Source organism: Aplidium turbinatum, chromosome 8 (assembly GCF_918807975.1).
Source record: "Aplidium turbinatum chromosome 8, kaAplTurb1.1, whole genome shotgun sequence".
Lineage (NCBI taxonomy): Eukaryota > Metazoa > Chordata > Ascidiacea > Aplousobranchia > Polyclinidae > Aplidium > Aplidium turbinatum.
The window spans coordinates 27,967,886-27,991,243 of NC_137479.1; the positions used below are offsets into that span (position 1 = coordinate 27,967,886).

The following is a 23,358-nucleotide window of genomic DNA, read 5'->3' on the forward strand; positions in this document are numbered from 1 at the left end:
ATTGGCACCGATAGTAGTTTAATAAATCTTGTTATGATAACTTGCATTGCGCTATTAACATCAGGCCTGAATATTCACAGCATGCTGGTGCTTTGGTTGCTTGTTAATTCAACTACCCATTACTTGCTTTACATCTAGCCTACTGCAAAGGCTTTGTTATAAAAAACAGCTTACTAGGAACGTTTCAAACTGTCTTTGTAAACAAGTATTCTTTAAATATGCTCTACGCAACATTTGCTAACTGTATTCTGTAGCTCATTGTATCAGCTGCACTACAAAACTTTCTATGATTTAAAAAAGAGCCACATGCGAGCATTCATATCCCTGATCGTTGCGAGCATTCATATCCCTGATCTCGACGCATGGATTTCAGTTTTTTTTTTTTTTTTCTTTTCTTTCTTTTTCTTACTTATTCTCATATCTTCAAAATACATTGCATTTGTGCAGTCATTGCAGTGTTTTCGAATTGGTGCAATTGATGCGCTCTCATGCGAAACGACAAAGATGATTCAATTCATCCAAAAAATACTTTTTAAAAGCAAGGGGTAGAACTTTCTGTTCAGTTTGATTTTATTTCTGACCATCTCATTGCAAAAATAATATTTGTCGAAAAACAGCAGAAGCCCGGAATAAGGTAGTAGAGATAAAAAGAATAAACTGACAAAACGCGTACGTACATGAAGCTTTAAATGAAAAGTGAACAAACTACATTTTAAACTGCAGGATCCTAGGCAGGGCTAAACTCCCGTCAGTGGGGGTGTAAAGAACCGGGGCCCCAGAATAAGGAAGCCCCGTATTGCTAAATATTTTTGTAAAATAATTAAGTTGAAAACTAGATTAAACTTTGCATCATTTTTTTTATAAATCTAAACGTAACCACGGCCTACTAGAACACGGCCAAATATGTTGCTATTTGAGGAAATTTCTAAGAGTCTGAATTGTTACAATCATAGCTATGATAAACCTGTCATCTTCCCATTTCCAGAAGTAAGTAAAATGAGCAATATTTGTACCTGGACATATGTTTGGCTTGTTTAACCGGAGATTAGGTTTTTATGTTTAGCACAACTTATGCAATAACAATGTAAAATATGTAAGATTTTCAAACTGCATCCTGGAGGTAGTATCGTTTGGTGTATCGCTATTGGTGCAATTGTATGTTCCATTTAAAATATCAAGGATTTTTTGTGAATTCTATGTTGTAAGCGGTTCATTTGATGTGCCAATTTAAATTTTAGTTCGTTTTGTTTTTCACCAAGTTTAATTTTGCAAGTAAAATGTGGCTATTGGCAAAAGATCCTATACAAAAAACCTAACGACTATATGATGAGACTACCTCCAGGATACAGTTGGAAAATCTTACATATTTTACATTATTATTGCATAAGTTGTGCTTAACATAGGCTACATATCTAATCTCCAGTAAACCAAGCCAAAAATATGTCTAGATGCAAATATTGCTCATTTTACTTACTTTTGGAAATGGGAAGATGACAGGTTTGTCATAGCTATGATTGTAACAATTCAGACTCTTAGAAATTTCCTCAAATAGCAACATATTTGGCCGTGTTCTAGTAGGCCGTGACGTAACTTATAATATTTTTCGTGTAGGATTTTCGTTTTTATTTGTTTGTTTTATTATCTTTATCCTGCATTGCGGGAAAGCGGACTTGAGCGCTATGCATCGGTGTACGCCTTCCGACGCACACCTGACCCACGCTGCAGCCGACTGCAATGTCTGTTTCCAATTCAATTCAATTTATTTTTCTTCGTCGGAAAACAACAGCAATGATAAAGTTACAAATAGTGAACGGGAACAAAACTAGGGACTTTATATTACGGGACGCGAAACTCCGCTTATCCGCCAACACTAGAAGGGTCACTGCACAATTTAAGTAGATACGCAGTCACATCGAACAGCACCATCAATTTTGAACATATGAATGTATTGTCACTAAAGAATGGCAACAATGTTCTAATAAAGTAATAAATGTATCAAAACGCTTATATGACATTTATTAATAAACTGACATAGGCCTATGCATATTGTATGCTACAGGCTATATAAAGCTATGTTGCATACATTTCACATACCAGAGCATTGTAAACAATATTCACATATCAAACATTGTCATGTACATAACATAAGTAAACAATTACACAATGTATAATAAATATGGTTCTTCTGTAACCAAGCAACCTCTTCTCAATATATATTTAATGATTGCTTACAGTTAGTTTTTTGAAGGTAGTTTTTGAATTTTTCGCGATGAACTGGCAACCAAATCTTTTTTAATGTCTTCAAAACGTTAAGTTCATTCTTTGCGACACAATTGAAAGCAGTTTCTACAATCATTTTAAAGCTTGCATGACCAGAATCACACTTTAAAGATACGATGACAAGAAGGTAATTAAACTGAGACACTGCGCATTCCGTGAGAGCGGAAACAAAAATATGACGTTGATTTTCAATAGTGAACAGTCCTCCTTTTAAATTCTTTTTAATTTTCCACTCTAACACTCTAATAACACAGCATAATAATGGTGCACTGCAAGAGAGGTTACAATAAAACATAGTTCTGTTGGCTTGGATAAACCACCACGATCAGCTAAAGCAAGAAGCTTGCAACACTCATTGCTTTCTTCCACTAAAGTGTCATCTTGACCGGCAACAAGAAGTTCCTAGCAAGCATTACATTTCCTACGAGGACAAATGCTTCTGTCAATATACCCAGCAACATAGTATGCCACATTCATGTCAGATGTGGATAGGTCATCTAATGTCACAATCCTAAAAAAATCAACCAGCCAAGTTACTGACAATGCAACTTTTGTTGCTGTAATTGCTGGGAAATTTAAGGACGACAATTTGGCTCCAGCTAGCAAAGCTTCTTGTTGAAGTAAAGACAGCATCATCTTGTATTTCATTACCTGAAACATTGAGTAAATGTAGTATCTATCTAAGAAGCTTCAACTAATTTCGGCATAAGCATAATCTTTGGGTAATGACAGTACTTTATGAAGATAATGTGTTCTAATATGTATATTTTTTCTTTGTAATCAGTCATACAAATTTTGGAGGTAACATGCCAGAAAGCTTCAGTCTCCACAAATAATTAAACAATTAAGAATAAACAAATATACTTCTTCATGTGTGCCTTTGCAGCAAAATGTTATATAATATTTATGTGAAGTTGCTCTAACCTTTAAACTGATGTTTCACAAACATCACTTTCCACAAATTCTCCACCATTTTGATAAATCGAGCGGTTTCAAGAAAAGATGGGTGATCCTCAGCATAAAATTCCAATCCTCGACAAATTGATTCATGGAAAATGTCTTAAAATGTGTCATATGTTTAAGAGTTAATACATTGCAACTTTCAAGAACACTGAAGTTAATGTAAATGACAGTCATGCAAAATTGATAAGCAAGCATATTTCTTTATATTGCAAACAAGCATATTAGATTACAATATAAAATAGACAAAACCGGATAATTGCATAGTCCAATTGTCAAATTTTTTATGATACATGCGATTATCCAATTGTGTTATGGTTTAGTATTCAAGAATCTCATGCGATAAAACGGTTTGTGTATTTAACCAAGATATATATTGAACCATAGGCATACGAAGCCGAGCAACGTTATCAAGTTTAGCATATTTAAAGATTATTATATTTACAAAAACACAAAACTACGCAACAATTAAATATCGAACGTTTTCGACATCACAAGATGTCCTCTTCAGGAATAACATACATACAACTTCAGGAATAACATACATAAAGTTGTATGTATGTTATTCCTGAAGAGGACATCTTGTGATGTCGAAAACGTTCGATATTTAATTGTTGCGTAGTTTTGTGTTTTTGTAAATATAATAATCTTTAAATATGCTAAACTTGATAACGTTGCTCGGCTTCGTATGCCTATGGTTTAACAAGACAAACTCTTTACCGAAGCTGTATCAAGATATATATGTGATAAATCACTTTTATCTGCACAAGTCAAAATTTTAGTTTACGATTAACAAAACGAAATAAAACAAAGTAACTTCAGTTACTTAGATTAACAAAAAATACTGTAAACATACTTTTTGACTTACTGAGAGCATGTGTCAGAAAAACATGGCTTGCATGAGTGTTCCAAAATGTGTTCAAAGCAAGAAGTTGGAATATCAAAATCAATCAATCAACTTCCAATTTTTTCATGGTATTGCTCGCACCCATTTTTCCTCAGTTCAACATCATTGGGAAATTTGAACAGAGAAGTTTTAACCTCGCTACTTGATTTATATCCAGTTGTACATCCGGGTACATAGCAAGTGTTAACCATTTTATGAATTAATGGTCAAATGCATTACATAGTTATACATAAATAGTACTAAAAGTATAAGAATGATTAGTACGTTAAAACTACAGAATTACCTATGACATCAATACCTTGCCTAGGTTTTATGTGTGAAGCATTTTCTGGTATAAAAACTGTTTTATTTGAGACAAGTGACAGATTTTACATAAATAAAACAATTAAAAAGTATATGGGTAATCCACTTAGTTTTCATTCTGCTAATAACAGGATTTCTGCTTTATTTAGAATTTTACACAATTTTAGAATTTTACACTTTTACAATTTTTACACTTTACAATTTTTACACAATAGAATTTAGAATTTTACACAATTTGCCTTAACATTATAGCGTACGTAAACAATGAACATCAAGTCTTGTGCAACATCATAACATTTGATGCATTCCTTCGAAAATATGTTTTTTCTTTTGTTGGAAGATGTGAAGTATCGTCTAACTCTATTGTTGCCTCCTTGATGAGGTCCTTCTGCCATCGTAAATCAAATTACCGTCTTCAGTATAATAATTCTATGTATTCTATTATTTAGTTTTGATGGCTGCCATGTCATCTGATTGTTTTTATCGTTCTGAATACTTTCAGTTCTTCTAACTTGTAACACTACTGTACCATTGTCTGTAAACTTGTAACAGTTGATAGCATATTTAGTGAGATTTTGTGCATTTGCAGTTTGTGTATTATTCGTTGTTTTTCGTTGTTGTTGTTCGATGTTTGCAGTTTGTGTATTATTTTGTCGTTTTGGATATGAACAGCTTTGTCTGATGCAAATAAATATTATTATTATTTGAACAAATGAATAATATTTATTACCTACATTACATGACATCTAATAATATTTATTACCTACATGACATGACATCTAAGGTTTAATAAATACCAACATACCTTCAATGTCATCATTATTATAAACTAATTGACTACTGTCACTGACTGACTAAAATATAGAGCAGACTATAAGACTAAAGAAAAGTTTGAAAATAGTCTCCACTGCTAAACTGTGAACTGGTTTGAAGTGCAATAGTCACACCAACAAATTGTTGCCACAGTTGATACCTATATGATATATCCCACACCAAATTAACGTGTTAGGCTTTACTAGTGAATGCTACACTCCATAAGCAAAAGGTGGCCATAGATTCAATGCAGACATTATAACTTGTTTTAGCAAAGTCCAAAGCCAACCAAACTATAAGCCTGCCTTGGGCTAACGTACTTCTCAAAAGCACTTTAACAAATTTGTATAGTTAACAACTTATTTCCTTTAACTTCTCCAAATTGAAGTACCACAGCAACAATCTTTTGGTTACGGTACTTCTCACTTGCAGATACGCTGCACGCTAGCTTACTGCTAATCACTAAAAGGAAGTATCCTGAAACTAGCCCTTCTAGTGTTCGGATAAGGAAAAAAACGGATGAGGCTTCGTATCCCGTAATATAAAATCCCTAGAACAAAACCAACAAAAGGAAAAGGTGGCAAAACTACAAAAGTTTAAAGCGTGCATGCGATGCAAATTTAAAGGTTACGTACACAAAAGTAAATTAAGCACGGCCACCAAACCTAACAGTTTAAAGTAGATGAATTAGTTGGAAGAACCAATTGGCTCCACATAGGCTACTGTACCTAAAGCAACTTTCCGGTTGTCTACTCTACTTATATGACTTAAATTTGGTACTACCCATTACTCGAAATGGATCACTGGGTAGAGGCAATTATCGTAATGTTTCTTGCCCAGAGAAACAACAGCAAGTGCGGGTGGCTGGAGTCGAACATGCAGGCTTTCGACTGCGAGCCCAACGCGCTAACCACTCGGCCACTGCTGCGGACTGTTTATTATACCTATGAGATTTTTGATTGATTGATTTTTGGTATTAGTAGCAGGGCTAGCAGCGTTTCGGCCCCACTCTAGCAACTTCGTGTTTGTATTTGGTTCTGCTCATTTTGCTCTCATGGAGCTTACATGTACCTATTGTATATCTGAATTGTGAAAGAACTACAGCTTATCGATACTATGTACAATCGAGCAACAGTTTACAATTAGCAACCACTAAGCGAGAACTACAGTACTAAACTGATCATAGCGCATACGATAACAAGACGGTAACAGTGGGTCATTGTTACGTCACACACGAATACCACAACCCCCCTTTTTCTACAAGGAAGTTGTGAGCAACAGTTTGTTTCTCAACGTCCGGAGCTTTATGTACAAACATAGTCATTCAACTTTGACGGTCCTCTGGCACGTCGCCTGCTCCGTCGTGGAGGTATCGATCGCACATTAACATTGTCATTGAAATGAACTTTCCGATTGGGCGAAGGTATCTCATCCTCTCCTTCGGTTGTTCTGTGAGTCGCGGTGGCGTCATCTATCTCTGGTCGCAAAAATCGTCGATTACGCCAGCAGATTCGACCACTGGGTAGTTTGATGTTGTAATCACGGTTTTTACCTATGCCAACAACTTGACCGATACGATCCCATTTATGTGAAACTGGGTTTTGTATCCGTACACTTTGACCGATAAGAAGGGGATTGAGAACTTTAGAATGCTTGTTATAATTTTGTTCTGCATATTTCTTCATGCTTGCTGCAGCTTTATCCCAATTGTCAAATTTATTTTTCCACGCTTCACTAAACGACTGGATCCGGGCCGGTACGATCGATCGTATGGGAGATCCATATAAAATTTCAGCGGGTGATAAACCATGAGCTTTCGGAGTATTTAGCCATTCTAGAAAGCCTTCACAAAATTCTTCGCTGTCAATGCTGCCTCTTTCAGACGTTTTAGCAAGGAGGTTCTTCATAGCCTTGACAGCGGCTTCAGCGTGTCCGTTCGACTGAGGATAATGAGGTGTGCTGCGCACAGAGGTAGCACCCAGGCGCGAATCTAAGAGTTTTTTTCGGGGGGGGCCAGAAAATTTGAAAATCAATTAAAAAGAAAGAAAAAGCTAAACAGATATGAACAATGATACTACGACATATACGATATGCTATAAAATAGACATTAAAACAACCATTTTCATCAATTGTGATGCCGAGGGACTAATATCAGCTGTTTAGAAGCATATCAAACCATTTGATGCGGAAACATACAATTTCTACAATTTTTCACAAAATTTTGGGGGGGCCCGGGCCCCCTGGCCCCCCCCATAAATCCGCGCCTGGTAGCACCCCATCTTTTTAGAAATTGTCGAAATCTACTGGAAGTGAACTGAGGTCCTCCGTCTGTTCTCACGCGGACTGGTACACCTGTATCTACAAAGTATTTCCTGATAACACTGATCACCTGTTGAGAAGTTGGATCGTGGCTAAACTCTGTGATCTTTATCCATCCAGATAAACGATCAACATACACGAGATAACACTTTCCCGCGTAACTGAAAAGATCCATAGATACTTCTTCAAAGGGGCGAGTTGGAGGAGGATCAAACTTCATTGGCTCTTGCTGTTGGCTGGATGAGTGCTCTTGACACTTGCTACAAGATTCAACTGTAGTCTTTATGTCATTGTTGATAGCTGGCCAATAAACAGTTTGTCGGGCACGGCGTTTGGTTCTGTCAATGCCTTGATGAGAACAATGCAGCTTGGTCAGGATTTCTTTTCTTTTAGCCTGAGGCACCACGATGCGATGACTGTCCAAGAGAATCAATCCATCCTCGATCGACAATTGATCTTTTAGTTTCTTAAAAACTTGAGAAGCAGAATTCGGCTGCTTGTCTTGAAAATTGTTTTGGATTGACGCTATAAGCTCTTGACTTTGTTGATCTGTGCGAGTGGCTTCTTTGAGTTCTTCCAATATAGGATCAGCACGGATGGCATCTTCTTCATTTCTGAGGATTGCAAACACCTTGTGTATGGTCGCACTGACGACTTCGTCAGTAATCAAGTCGTCTTTTTCTGGGTCTCTGCATGGAGCTCGGGAGAGGGCATCAGGGATTTCATGATTTTTGCCTTTTCTCCAGACAGTTTTGAATATGTAACCCCCTAGCTTTTCTTTCAGCCGTTGAATTCTGGGATTGTCCACCATATCCAAAGTTTGATTGTCCAAGATTGACTCTAATGGCTTATGATCCACGACTATGTCGAATGTAGGCAAACCTTTCAGGTAAATTTGACATTTATGTATTGCCCATACCACTGCGAGTAATTCTAGTTCAACCATGGCATACCTGGATTCTGTTTCAGTTGTGAAACGAGATCCTGCCTTTGTGAGTTTCCATGCATCATTATGCTTCTGTAAAAGAGCATACCCTAATCCCTTGAGTCGGGACGCATCAGTTTGAAGCATAGTAGGTAGCTTCGGATCAAAGGAAGCTAGGATGGGAGGACTGCAAAGGATTGCTTTTGTCGCCTTGAATGCTTCATCGTGAATTGGGGTCCAAACAAAAGCGTTTTTGGGTTTCAACAAATCTCTAAGAGGAGAAGCGACTTCACTCAGTCTGCACGTGAATCCTCCTAGCTGATTTGCCATACCCATGAAGGAGCGAAGACCTTTAAGGTTACTAGGGGTGGGAAAATCGGAAATAGCTTGTATTTGTTTAGGATCTGCTGTTATTCCATCCTCACTCACCACATAACCAACGTAGTCAACGGTAGTGCACATGAAATTAAACTTACAAGGATTGAGTGTGATTCCATACTCTCTGCATCGATTGAGTACTTCGACAACGGTGTCGAGACTTTGTTGCGCTGTTTTGCTGTAAACTAGAATATCATCAACAACTTTTTCGACAAAGTCGATGCCGTAGATTGCTTCATCACCTCTGGCACAATACTCATCTTGGGAGGAAGTTAATCCCATTGGCGCTCTTAGAAACTTAAATCTTCCGTGTGGAGTAATAAAAGTGGTGAGGTCCTGGCTTTCAGGAGCTAAAGGGACTTGCCAATATCCTTTTGCCGCATCCAATGTAGTAAAATATTTTGTCCTAGATGGGATATTTGTAACAGCTTCATGCGGCGTCTTTGATGGATAGTAAGGGCGTCGAACGTATTGGTTTAATTTTTGAAGATCAACACATAATCGAATACCTCCTTTTGGCTTTGGCACCACAACGATAAGATGAACCCAATCAGTTGCTTCTGTAACTGGTTCTATAACACCAGCTGCAACTTGTTTTTCAAGTTCTTCTTTAAGAAGGTGTCTGTACGCCAAAGGAGTTTGACGAGGCGTAGATACAGCATATGGTTGTGCTTCTTTCTTCAAAGAGATTTTCATCGGCTTGACATTCATTTGACGAAGTTCGCCATCGTTAGCAAATACATCTTGAAATTCATTCAAAAGTGTATGCTTCATCTGATCGACTTCTTCTAGAGTAGGTTGATTTGAAATATGAAACTTGCTTTCTTTTACACTTGAAATTTGCTTTGCAGTATGCAATTGATGCAAGGTTAGAGGCTTAGGATAGTCTGGTGGCAAAATACTAAGTTGCTTGCAAACATACCATGCGAGTAGAAAATCTTCAACTTCTTTACACACATAGATGGTTTCTTTTGAAGACATTTCTCCATACTCTATTTCGCAGTGCAAAGTACCAATGCATGTAAGTGACTGTCCATTCGCGGTCATTAAAGGATCGTTAGTTGGTGGATTTAACATGCTAAGATCGTATCCTAACTGTTTAAGCTTGCCAGTTCCTATAAGGGTGGCTTCAGCACCGGTATCCGGCGTGGCTTGACTGGAACCAATTACACTTCTAGATTTTGCTGATCGCAATGTAACTAAAATTTTCGGAGCTGGTAGGCTATCCTTGTGCAATGAATTAATAGCACTTCGTTTAACTTGACCTGTGTGTTTCTTGCTAGTTACGCGACTGACAGAATTTGACGTCTTAGAGTGGCATACAGAAGCAAAATGTCCACTTTTGCGACATTTTAGACATACCTTGTCTTTAGCAGGACACTGGGTTTGTCCTCTGGGTGGGCAGTTCGGTTTTCCACATCTTCTGCATGATTTCACATCTCTCTCTCTAGATTTATATGGACGTCGCGGAAATTTATTTCGGTCAATGAACCTGCTCCGCGTCCTTTCCATGGCAGCTTCGTCTGATTTTGCAGCTTCTTCTGATCTGCAAACATCAGTTACTTTCTGAAGAGTTGGAAGCGGCGTGATGGCTAACAATTTCTGTCGAAGTTCCTTGTTTGAAATTCCAGACATAACTTTTGTAACTAAGCGGCGATCTAAGCAATTCACACAAAGATCGGCTTCTCTAGCTAACGTTTTAATAGCAATAAGAAACGAATCAAAAGATTCCCCTTCGAGCTGTCTTCTTTCTTCAAAAGCTACACAATCCAAGGCTATGTTGCGTTGGCTTCGAATGTAACCCTTTACTTTATCGAGAACTTCTTCTGGTTGAAGCTCGGTGTCATCAGGTATGAGTAAGACATGTTCGAGAGCTTCTCGCATTTCTATAGAGAAAAAACTTCCCATTAACGCTAATTGGCTGTTCCGAGATAGCTGTACTGCTTGCGAGACTGTGACGTAATCGTTGTACGACTTCCGCCATCTTGAAAATTCGCCTAACGAGACTCCTACATTAAGTACAGGCGGCTTCTGCGCATCTGCTTTTGAGGGTCTATGATTCCCAGCCTCACTGTGCCTAGTTGGTGGGCTATCTTCTGCAGGCGTTTGCGGCTGACGCATTTGGGCAATTAGATTTTGCATTTGTTGCTGACTTTCAGCTGTCTGCACTTGAGCGCGATGTTGCATTTCTAATTGCGATTTTAACAATTGTTGAAGCCATGCTGGGGTGGCTGAGCTTGCGGCCATTTCATCAGCTTCAGTGTCTGTGGGTTGCGCTGCAGTTAATTCAGATAATTTCTTTTTAGCTGCTTGAAGTTCAGCTTCTAATTCTTTGCGCGACTTTTGCATGATTAGAAATACTAGGTAGCCTAGGCTAACCCAAAATTTTGCTAAACTCAGCTGACAGTAAATCTAGGCTATAAGCAAATTTAATGTCCTTCTAGCTTTCTCTTGGCTCGGCTTTAAAATGCCGGCGACGCCATATTGTATATCTGAATTGTGAAAGAACTACAGCTTATCGATACTATGTACAATCGAGCAACAGTTTACAATTAGCAACCACTAAGCGAGAACTACAGTACTAAACTGATCATAGCGCATACGATAACAAGACGGTAACAGTGGGTCATTGTTACGTCACACACGAATACCACAGTACCGAATTTAACATAATGTTCATTCTTGCAATGATTACTTTGCGACGCCATAGGCCGAATCTCCATTCTTACAACGCTTTCATTTCGTGTTAGACGACTGTGTACTGTGTAGGCCAACCTCTCAGCAAAAGCAAATGTGCTTTTTTTGGTTACAGTTTTATTGTTTAGAAAATTCCTTGCAGATTTTAACCAATTCACGTAAACCAACAATTAAAGCTAGAACAAAGCCATACAGCAACTCACACCACGTGCACTGATGTGCAGACATTGTTTGACTGGTATAGTGGTAGGCTATGCTGTCTATAGGAAGGGATGCTATGCCAGGTATCAGCTAGCCAACAAAGGATAAATTAATTCAGTCATCGGATTACTTCAAAAGTTATTGGTAGCCTATTTTGTTTTTCCAGAATGAGATTGTTCTGGTCTTACGTTCGTTAAACGTAGCCTAACACTTTTGTCTGCAGGGTAGGCTAGTCACACGTGTGATTTGATTAGGCTACTTGCACCATTTGCATGGCCCTTCCAATCAAATGAACGCTTTGTAGGCTAGCCTACTCTTCACCTCAATTACAGTATAAATTGCGTGGCGCTTAACATCACTTTAGGTGAGTTTATGCCTACTAGTTCAGTGGCCGAGTGGGTTTTCGTTCGGCTCTGATAGATAGCCTATCGGAGATCGATTCCAGGTCAGGTCAAACCGAGAACTTTAAAAACGGCACAAATTATGTTCTTTCTTGACTAACGCAGTGATAATAAGTCGGGTAATAATGTGATGACATCGTAAAAAGTAAAAACGTGATATAAAATAAAAAACAGCCCTATATAGCCGTCGCTAAAAAAATCAGCTCTTGTAGAACGACAATAACTACGCCAAAGCCATAACATTATTAGGCCTATTAGGCTATAGCCTATAGGAGAGTTTACTACTACTAGGCGTACTACTGTAGTAGGAAGCAACCTGTCATTTCTGTAATCTTACAGGACATTTAGCCTACAAGCTGTTTGCCAAAAGAAAGTAAAACAATTGAAACATTCTAAGGTAAATTGTATCAAGAAAATTAATATGCCCCTTAGTTCTTACAGAAAATCTCGAAATCCAAAGCTGGAAATATCGATCTCGATTATTGCGGTAGGCCTACAGTAACCGCACACTTAGAATTGAACACTGCTACAAACTGCAATTTTCTTTCCAATTGGCAAGCAGCTAATGTCGATTACGGTACGGGCTCTTTCACAGCCCTGGCAATTTGTCCTTCCAAAGAAAAGTCGGATTATCTTTTTTAGTCACGACAATCAAAGGGCTAAACTTGTTAGGTGGAGATGCAATTTCTATTGATAAAGTTCCTTCTGCCTAACTATTCTAACTTACTTTACCAGGGTCATGGCAGCCGAATCTTCCTGGTACGTCTACTTCCATATGGTCCAACTTGGAAGCGTCATATGGACTAACTACAAACTCGGAAGAACTCCTACACCATTTTCTCAGCTCGGACCGACAAGACGCCTACTATGCCGGAATACGGGCCACACAATCCATGAAGGTCGAGTCGCCGCCGCAGACCCCCAGATCGTTTGAGTTTTTATTGTTTAATTCGGTGTCTTGTTCATTTTTCTTTGTGTAGGCAATGAAAAATATCGGAGATGTTCTGGTCTTTTTTCAATTAAACGTAATATTTTGTCTACAGCAGGGGTCACCAACCTTTTTTGGATGCGGGCCACTTTGGCACTAAGGAGAGCTGTGGCGGGCCGCACTAATAAAATTTTAGGTAGGTTGATTCTTATGCTAGAAAAGAACGCATTTCGTACCTAGCGTTACATGTTGTTCATATGTAGGCTATGTTAGAATACCGCAGCAACAAAATTAATCGAACAACACTACTGCCAGGCTAAGCTCCTTTTACAACACTTTTGACTTTTAACAATGCCTAATAAACGAGGCCACTTGTTTTGCGCACTTATAGCGAGGCGAGCGGTTTTATCAGATTATTCATCGCCAAGCAAGAGTGGTGTTGTCACTTCGCTTCACAAAAGATATCTTGCAATTAACAATTTCAGTAAACAAGGAAATGTTTGACACATCGCAATACAGTCAACAATAGTGACCTGCAAACATATCAGCGAAAAATAGGCTCCAATAACAGGGAGTTATCAACAAAAATAACTCCAATAACACAGCCCTGGGTTCGATTCCAGGTCGAGTCATACCAAAGACTTTAAAAAGCGTACCGATTGTGTTTTTTCTTGCATAACGCAGTGAGGATAAATCGGGTAATAATCTGGTGATATATCACCCTCTTCCAATCTGCCTTGAGCCAGCATGGAAGCAGCACGGCTCATAAAATCACATGGAACCCTGTCAAGTAACTCGTTTTGATGCGCAATCTGCTGTAAGCGGAGATAGCGAATGATTATCAACAGGGAGAAAGAAACCAGGCACCATGAAACAAACGCTTGTGAAAATCACCAAAAAATCGTAATTCTATTGTAATTCATGAACAGTCTTCCCTCTAAAAAAAGCAATGAGTTGGTTTTTCATCCTTTTTGTGAGAGTCTATAAAACCGTCTTTCTTTTATTATAGACAACTGTCACTTGCGGTGCTTATCAGCGTGGCAAGAATTTGTTGATTAACAACATTTTGCAGCACTTGCTTCGGCAGTAGGCTACATGTACAAAAATTGGAACGATACAGAGAAGATTAGCATGGTCCCTGCGCAAGGATGACACGCAAAATCGTGAAGAGTTCCATATTTCTTTAAAAAAAAAAACGTTTTGCAGTAGGCCTACTAAGCTAAATATTTTCATAATACAATCAGAAAAAGTCTTTCAATTTATATATAGCCTAATATTTTATCAATTTTACCTAATATTTTATCAACCTAAATTGAGTTGGCACACAGACCTATTTTGCCAACAAAAACTTGCATGAAGAGAACACTGCTCGTGAAACACAATAACGGTGAAACGCACACTAGTGTTTGCACGACATTTAGGCTATAAACTTAAAATAAGCAACCCTATTGCTCACAGAAAATCGAAAACAGACGTTTTAATCAACCACTGGGACAGTGTGGCTGGACATCGCATTGGGATAACTTTAAGAAACCCCCACCTAGAACTATAATCTGATTAGTCGGTCGGTGGAATCGTATGCAAAGCGAAAATATGCTTTCCGGGAAGTATTTTTTGCCTTCGTGCTCTTTAACTTCTCAAGAAAAGTATTTTTGGTTATAATTTACTTGTACGCTGATACCTTCCGCGGCCGCCAGTTGGTGACCCCTGGTCTACAGTGTAAACACGTCTGATTTGGCTACTCGCATGGCGTTCCAATCAAATCAGCGCCTTTGTACTCTTCATCTCAATTATATTCTTGTGTTTTTTTCTCAGTATAAGTTGCGTGGCGTTTAACACCACTTGGTTTTGAATCTTTATGCTCGGACTGACAAAACCTTGATAGGTTATCCCTGGTAGTTTCACATACTTGTAGAGGCTCTTGAGTCTTGACGTAGGGTCGGTTACTGAGATTGGCAGAGTGAAGTTTTTCGATTGTTGTTGCCGGGGAATTATTCCATTCACGACGTGCCGCTGAATGGAGAGCAGTCCTGAAATGCATTGCTCAAGCGAACACCCCGAGTGATCTTGAGCCGGGCGCGTAACCACTGAGCTAACGGGGGGGGGGGGGGGGGACAGGTGAGTCTACTACTGTAGTGTAATCGACTACAATATTTCACTCCGACTTATTTTGCATGTCTGCCTTAGGCTATTCTGTCTTTGTTAAATAGAAGTCTACTAAAAGTACAACAGAAGTGAAAGGCTACATAGTGACTTTATGAAACAGCCAAGTAGGTATTAGGCTATTCAATACGAAAAAATTATGAATCGCTGCATTACGTGAACAAGAGGACAACTTTTCCATGAAAAGTTACAGCCCTATCTTTTTCTTGACCTCTGCTATGTTGGCATAACCTACATGTTTTTTCGCAGTGATGGTCAGGAATATAAACAAACTGAACTGACGGTAGCCTAGCCTACCTGATAAACTAGCTACCTAAGTTGCGTTAGAGTTACACCGCACGCTTAAAATATAAATCAGGTAGGCTAGTTCGATGCATTTAATTAAACAAAAATAATTATTTTAACAACAAATAAATATTTAAAACATATTGCTGTATGTATGTGCATTGTGCAAGCTATAAATACTATAGAAAATAAAAATATAAATTTAATGTAAAGATAATAGGTAAAGTTACATAACGTTTCTTGCTATTACAACTCCAAGGTTCCTTGTCTTAGTCACAACAGTATGAGTCAGTACCACAATCCACCCGGCCACTGGCATTAGAATGAACACGAGAAGTGAGATATCAACCACGTAAATCTGTAGGAGTTCAGTTCCAGCACCATCAGTGCAGCGATATCCATTCACGAGCACGTACATTATGATGGACAAGCTGTACATAAAACACAGCAAGCAAATGAAAGCCCGGAATACGACACCGGCAAATACACGGGGTGGAAACTCAGCAGGGTGTGCTGTGTATTTGAGATGCTTGGAGCTTTTGGTGTGAAGTAGCGTCTTTGATTCCGTCATTTCCTCTGAGAAAAGGTCGTCAGGCGGATACGCTCTGTAAGTGATGACGTGTAAGATAGATTCATTCTTTTTCCGAGCTGTATGTTCCCCGTGCATGTTTTTCCTTTTGCTGCATCGAATATCGTAGCATTTCGTTTGCCCAATTGCTGATGGAGTAGGAATATCGCGAGTGGTTGCAAAAAACTTGTCCACGGCAACACTGGTGCTGTCTGATTGGTCTGAACTCGACAATCCGCCGACTTCATCACTTCTTTTTCTGGTATTCCTTTTGTTGGTTTTTGGTCGTTTTTTGTTGATGTCAGAGCTGAAATCTCCATCGAGTTGATTTGCTTGAATCAGTCTTTGTCTATCAGTGTTGATTAACTTAGATGAAGATTTAGGGTTTTTGAAAAATTCCATGCCTGGTTCTTCATCATGTATGCTGGGACGATTTGAATTTTGAGAAACTGAGAATGGTTTTGGTACCTTCAAGCTCTCGCGAACCGAAGTCTTGCTGGTCGAAATGCTACATTGGCTTTCTATCATTCTAAGCTCTGCACTCTTCCATGCTTTTTCTACCCAAACTCTGTCCTTGCCTGCAGAAGACTTTTTACTCTGCTTCGTCCTTACATTGCCATCTGAAGCATCCTGCTTCGCACTTTGATTATTCTGTTCAGCCTTTTCAAAAAATGCAAGATTACTCTCCTTGTCTTGTGGATTTTCTTTCAAATTACTGTTTAAATCTTTCTTTAGGACATTTCCACTTTTTCTCACGGATAAGATCGTGTCTAAAGGATGCAGAGAATCTTCTTTAATTGTTGGATACCGCAAGAACTCCTCCTGACTTGGTTCAGGGAGCGCGGTCGGCAGCGATGATGTTGTGAGGAGAGCCGAAGAAGAGTATTCTTCCAATATGTTTTGAACGTCTGTTGGTGCAACGCTCTCGCTGTTGTTGACAAGCCAACCGTCGTGGTCAAATGTGGAACTTTTCTCGTCTTCAACGCTAAAAACTCCGTCCGAAAGCGCGCGGGATCTTGGTGTGAGAAGAGGATTGCAAGTAACCTGAAACAAACACTTAATCACATCGAGTATCGACTGTCAGAAATCCTTACATAAGATCAGGTAAATATTGTAATGAAAACATGTGATAAACAGCACAGCCTCAAACGAAACCTATTTTTTCCTTGTTTAAAGTTTACGAAAGGTCCACGATTTCAATTTGATAGGGGATTAGGAGTACCATCGTCGTCGTCGTGTGACGAAACTACTATGGAGGAGTAGGAGTACCATGAAAAGCTTCGAACTTATTACAATAAAATTTAATTATAAAGTTAAGCAAGCAGCTGTGTCTTGGCAAGATACATAATGCCATGTTTGAAATTACCAGGAATAACCTATCAAGGCTTTGTCAGTCCGAGGATAAAGATTCAAAACCAACCAACTAACCTTTAACCACCAGAAATACGCTTAGAGACCACTTAAAACTCTTTTGTTTAGTTAATGTCTTATAGCCTGCCTAGTGCCTACCCTTGCTTCGTCTTCCACGTCAGCTGCACACGTATACGTGGAACGTAAGGCGCGGGTGAGGCTCTCAGCTAAGTCAAGATTGGAAAGATCAGTTGAACTTGTATTGTCTGTTCCGACGTCGTCAGGTTCTTCGGAAACGTGTAGGCAACACTTTCGTCGAATGTAAGAATACAAGCTCCAGAAAGCATGCTTAACTATGCAAGTGTTGGCCCAAATGAACTTAATTCCTTGCCAGTAACTGACGCTATCTTCCACCTTTCGGGTCCATTTTCCAGCGGCCACTCTCAGCATAAACGCCAAGCCAATGTGCACAGCAAACGCACTGGTAAGAGTAACCAAGTGAGGGTGCTGCGCAAAGTCGAGAAGTAACTTTTCCAGAACATCTGAGTCAGAGTTGAGCCGAGACACAAAATACATGGTTGGGTTTGCGAAACTGTGCAGCAGAGACGCGACGAAAACCGCATGGAAAATGACTGTAGCGGCAATCAAGCATTTTTCGCAGCAAGTTAAATTCCTCGCAAGTCTTGCTTTCCGGTAAGAGAACAGGTGGTATTGGTAAAGAAAACGCACAAACGATAATAATTGGTGAAGTAAAGCTTGCACAGAACCATAGACAGGCGTAGGAAAGATGCCTTTACGTGGATCATTAATAGGAGTTAGAACAAAGGACTTTGGCTTTCCGTGGAGAAGAACAATTCCAAGTTTACCGAAGAAGAAATTCCGTATGTTATTGAGCAAACCGAACCGTTGTTGCAAGGGCATCGCTGCGATCCACTTTCCCCCGTAGCCCGGATCCCGTACGGTTATACCTGCCACCTCATAACTTGGATATTTCAAGCGGGTAGACATGAAAGTCGTGGCCATCAAGTACTTCCTTGCTTTTGAAGTCGGTCTCATCAGAAAGCTCTCGTTTGAAAACAGAGTTCGCAGATGGCAAGCGATCTGAGAGGAATATTTTTGTTTGGACAAATCATCGCTGAGTTTTTCTTCCACCTCGTGCGAAAAGTGCTCAATGCTCCCCTTGGCGTTTAGGCCGCGGCTGTAAGCGCACATCATGTCTATTCGTATCGGTGTTCCCAAAAAGCAAGGCACTTGGATGACATGAGAGTCTGTGAAGCCAGGCCTGAAAATATACGCATGTAGAGCGATAAACAGGTTGAAAAACCACGATCATCAACGTCTGCATCAGATCAGGCACACAATCAATGTTTATTAATTATGACAGCGATTGTTACGGTACCCGGACATTTTGCCGAAAGACATTTTGCTGAATGGACATTTTGCCGAAACTCATTTTTGTGTTATATGTATCGATATTCTCCACAGTGTGTTTTAGTCTATCGTTCACAACCTTAGTCCTTTCGGCAATTTGTCCATTCAGCAAAATGTCTTTCGGAAAAAATTCTTTCGGCAAAATGTCCTTTCGGCAAAATGTCCGCGCACGGATTGTTACACAATACCTAACGTGATTTATTCAATACTAACTAAAACTTAGTTTTGAAAATTCTAGGATAGAAAATCCATAGAATAATATAACTGGTCCCGCTATCTTCTTCTTCGTATGAGCTTCTGGGGCCGAGGATCAATCCTCTTACCAAACCAGATTCACGATGTTCCCAAACTATACTGGAAAGCTGGTAGAGAGCAGCCAGTCTTTCGCTTCAAGGTTGAGTGCCAACACTGCCCACCATACTTCCAACAAGAGAAATTTAAACATACCAACTAAACGTACCTCAAATTTCCTTTAATTTGGCTTCAAGGTTAATGAGTGCCCACACTGCCCACCATATACTTCCAACGAGAACATTTAAACACACCAACTACACGTACCTCAAATTTCCTTTAAAAGCGCTTCGAAGCCACAGTATAGGCGCCATGTTCCTTGAACCAACGACCTTAACAAGAACATCAGCATTACATGTGTTCCAGGCTGTGCTGACAGATACCTCGTACATTCGCGAAGGTTCCTTTGCGTTCTCATCAAAGTCAGGAGGTGCCTTGAGAATGAATCTCTGCAAGTAGCGAAGCAATGAAGTTAAAAAAAAAGTTTTTATAACATAGAGCTTGAAAATAGTTTTTAAGCTGCGAATCTATAAACACAGACCTTCCTCCCTAGAAACGGTACAACAGTCTTTAGTTCTGCACTAAACAACTTAAGTTCTCTTAAAGTAAAATTTTAAAACTTGTAAGTAACGAAGACAAAACTAACCTTCCAGCGATTTTTTCTATCGGCCATTGCCGCGAGATACGTCATTTCCGCTAAAATCAAGATGGCCATCCCAACAAATACAGGGACAGCGTAGGCATCCGACAGATAGATGACCTCCGTGATGCAATCGAATGTTGCTGCATACATTCCGAACTCGTAGATTATTGGGGGATTCATCAACACTGTGGATGATATGGTCAATCGAACGAATCTGAAACACATTGATTTGCGGCTCTCTAAGACCATAACATTGTTTCTGTAAAAGTGGAACATTTCATTAGAACTCTATGAAAACTTCCACATTTCGATTGTCTCTTAAGTTGGTACAAACGAATGTATTTTTACATGAGTCAGTTCAATCATAAATAGCTAAAAATCGATTTCGATCAGCTAGTAGCTAGATCATCTTCAGTCAAGCTGAAAGCAAACAGCACAAAAAATCAAATGATGAAGGTGCGAAAGAATGACAAATTTTAATCTCTTAATTTGGAAAGTAAAATAAATGAATTTGTTTTACTCCAGCACTGACTCCAGCCACGCAGAAGCCACATCGCTGCAAGTTTGTTTTTAGCACTTTTCGATTGATTTGTTTTACAAACTTAGACATTATTCACACTCTCAGCAAACTGCTTTGAGATGCAACACACTAAGATCATTGATATCATTTTTAAAACCGGTTGAAACTGGTCTGACCTGGTTTGAACTGTGTCAAATTCATAGAAAAACTCCTTACGGTCTCCTCCACCGTCAACGATCGGTGAGAACGGACCCAGTATCTTCCAAGCAGCCCCGTTGGACGACACCTCGATGTAGAAAGTCTGCAAGCAATGACGAAGTAAGTAATGACGAAACAAGCTGGCGTATGCGAACATACGATTGCCAATAAGCGCATTCACAAAAAAACTTTAGATAGGTGCTTAAAGGAGATTCGTTAAATGGAATAAAAAAAACGTTATCGATCGGCCATGGCCAGTAAAAGAGTGCCAAATGACCGTATTACCTTCACGTTACAACCACAATATTGAATATACCGTCAAATACCGGGATGAATGTAAAAGATCTATACATGAACGCCTAAACCTGGAACAAGCATGGTATTCGAAGAAGAATTCATTAATAACGAAAACTCTCAATTTTCGACTTCGAAAAAACTCACTAAAAGATTGTGAAATTGCAAAATAGCAAATGAAGTGTAGCATGCGACAGTTGTAGTTAAAGCTGATTTATTTCGAAAGTTTTACGGGTGCAGTACAAGTAGCCTACAGTAAAAAAGAATTTAAACCTTCTTTATTCCCCACAGTCAACACCGAAATTAGTCGGATAGCAGTGCTTTGAAAGCAGGGGACTATTGAAGTTATTCTTACTTTGACGTCATTAATGTAGTTCTTCGATGTGTGGAGCCTGAAGCTGCCAACAATCAACTCAGCCCCCAAATCTATCACCACGATCCAACCGGGCCATGAGACGAAGTGTTCGTCAGGGTGCGGCGCCTGTGGATCGAAACGAGTTATTGATGGAAAATGTAAATAGCCAACAACGATGATTCCACCGCTGTGTAATGTGTATTGCTATCATTACATGTGATGGTTCGTTGCGATAGCTCAGTTGGTTAAACGCCCGAGTTTGTGCACAAAGAAGCCGCAACATCCAGCAACGCTGGTTCAACTCTAGAGTTGGTGAATGATCCCAGTAGAAGGAATAATTTACAGACAACAACAAAATTTCAACAAGCGCAAACTTCTCTTCCCGGTGGCCAGGTCTGTGTCAGTGGTTCAAAGCCTCTACAAGTATGCGCAACGGCCCTTGCTCTCTAAGAAGCTTTCTCAATCCAAAGATAAAGATTCCTACCAAATACAATAAATAAACACAGTATATCTTTCCCCAGCGTAGTTAATCCATGCCTGGATCATACGGTTCCAACCAGAACGTGACAAAAGTTGCAAAAAAGATAAGTAACCACAAAAAAACGCAGTGCACGATGACAGAAATGTTATCGTTTGACAAACGTGACCTCTATAGGCATCCAGTAAGTATCAGGTTCCCCATCAAACATGTTAGAAACGTGGCATTCCACTCCAACGTCGGTATGCAGCTTTGCAATGTGTTCCGTCTGCACTTGGTTCTTTTCAATTGTGATCCACTTCCCCAAGTGGTGAACAACCAGGACCTGATGGAAGAAGGATGGGAAACGGATTTATCAAAGCAACGTTGAAAAACAGCTTCACTAGCAATAATATTGATTGAAGATGTTTGATAAATATGTCGGAAATAATTCAATTCTAACATTTCGTGCACCCAGGACAGAAGTGAAGAAATAGTTTCACTGCAGCTGAGGAACTCTTGATTGCCTGGAGCAAAGCAAAGTGGTCGAAACTGAGTTATTTGTGTAATCGGCTTTGTCTTTCATCACATTGCCTGAGCAGTTTCAAGAATTATCGCATAACACGTGAAGGGAAAACCTTAATAATCACGTCACATAAAATGTATTTGTGTGAAATCACAATCACATTAGTGTGACGCAATCTAACCTCGTGGTCTGAGCAGTGAATGGCAAGTTCTGTGTGATGGAAAGAAGTGTGTTCCACTCCGTACAATACTGGGGCTCTTTCCGCTTGCAAGTGCACATCGTGTAAGCGACCGGAGGGAGACCTAGGGGAGGGAGTTTGTAGTTTCGGAGGAATCAGGTTGGAAGGAATGTCCGGATGCAGGAGTTGTCCTTCCGGAGCTAAGTCGTAAATCGTGGTCTTTTGTGCAATTTCTATGCAATTAAACCAAACACATGAGTTTGATGGAACAGAACATTTGTACAACAGCTTTATTTAATTTTCAAAACATTTGTACTTCCACAAAAGAAAACAATGCGGAAACACCGCAGGTTGGTCTTTAAGTTCAATATGCTATAACGAAGTTTGAAAACAAAGTTAACCTCACGTGGCTTGCCACCACTTGCCTTGGAGTTTCAACAACATCTGTGATATACAAAGAACAAAGGACGCGTGCGGAGAAAATTACTGACTTACTGCTGCAGTGTATCGCACGGCGCCTGGGTAACCATCTACCTTGCGGCTGACAAACTGTTGTAATGTTAGACTTGGCTTGTTCGTCAGCCACCCATTCCCCCACCGCATCCTGTTCTTGCGCCACAAAGTAGCCTGTGTTACAGGCGTACTTGATGGTGGCGCCCATGCTGTAGTTGTCGTGCCCAGACAACTCGTACCTGACCGCGTTCAGCAACTCACCAGGATCCTCGCAGTTGACGTCTAGAAGAACGGAATGCAGACGCTTAATAACGCACAGTGGGTCAATGAACAATCTTTTCGCTGTAAGTAAAACAAAGCTCGCATCGAGACAAGTTGAGCTTTGTGTGTAACCTTTGTAAAGCGTCAACAGAAATAATCGTCTGCTGCAAAACATCGCTTCCCTGCACTTTTCTTCAAGACCTACATGTTTTATGTTACAATCAGAAGGCAGTTGACTTCACAAATGTACATAGCTTACAAACGACCTGTTTT

General features: G+C 39.6%; 2 protein-coding genes and 1 pseudogene across 2 annotated transcripts in view; 1 reads left to right on the forward strand and 2 right to left on the reverse strand.

Annotated features, from left to right (window-relative positions):
- Positions 1-6,567: 6,567 nt before the first annotated feature.
- LOC145776227 (uncharacterized) lies at positions 6,568-11,234 on the reverse strand. Its single transcript, XM_082587629.1, has 2 exons — positions 7,653-11,234; positions 6,568-7,203 (listed from the first exon to the last, which is right to left on the reverse strand). Exons 1-2 carry the CDS (start codon positions 11,232-11,234, stop codon positions 6,568-6,570), a joined length of 4,218 nt encoding a protein of 1,405 aa, XP_082443755.1.
- A 2,964-nt stretch (positions 11,235-14,198) lies between these two features.
- LOC145776479 (U6 spliceosomal RNA) lies at positions 14,199-14,295 on the forward strand (annotated as a pseudogene).
- A 1,127-nt stretch (positions 14,296-15,422) lies between these two features.
- Positions 15,423-23,358, reverse strand: part of LOC145776228 (sushi, von Willebrand factor type A, EGF and pentraxin domain-containing protein 1-like) — a 33,552-nt gene continuing 25,616 nt past the window's right edge. Inside the window, exons 32-40 of the mRNA XM_082587630.1 lie at positions 22,867-23,106; positions 22,375-22,604; positions 21,858-22,013; positions 21,211-21,336; positions 20,540-20,664; positions 19,847-20,057; positions 19,468-19,649; positions 17,638-18,760; positions 15,423-17,172 (exon numbers count right to left, since the gene is read on the reverse strand). Coding sequence (XP_082443756.1) covers positions 15,787-17,172; positions 17,638-18,760; positions 19,468-19,649; positions 19,847-20,057; positions 20,540-20,664; positions 21,211-21,336; positions 21,858-22,013; positions 22,375-22,604; positions 22,867-23,106 — 3,779 coding nt within the window. The 3' untranslated portion in view covers positions 15,423-15,786. The remainder of the gene's footprint in view (positions 17,173-17,637; positions 18,761-19,467; positions 19,650-19,846; positions 20,058-20,539; positions 20,665-21,210; positions 21,337-21,857; positions 22,014-22,374; positions 22,605-22,866; positions 23,107-23,358) is intronic.

Bases quoted from the DNA above. Each gene is read 5' to 3' on its own strand.
- LOC145776227 (XM_082587629.1), bottom strand. From the start codon at position 11,234: ATGCAAAAGTCGCGCAAAGAATTAGAAGCTGAACTTCAAGCAGCTAAA. The intron at 7,204-7,652 runs GTGATCAGTGTT...CATTATCCTCAG, and splicing joins ACGATCCAACTTCTCAACAG to TCGAACGGACACGCTGAAGC.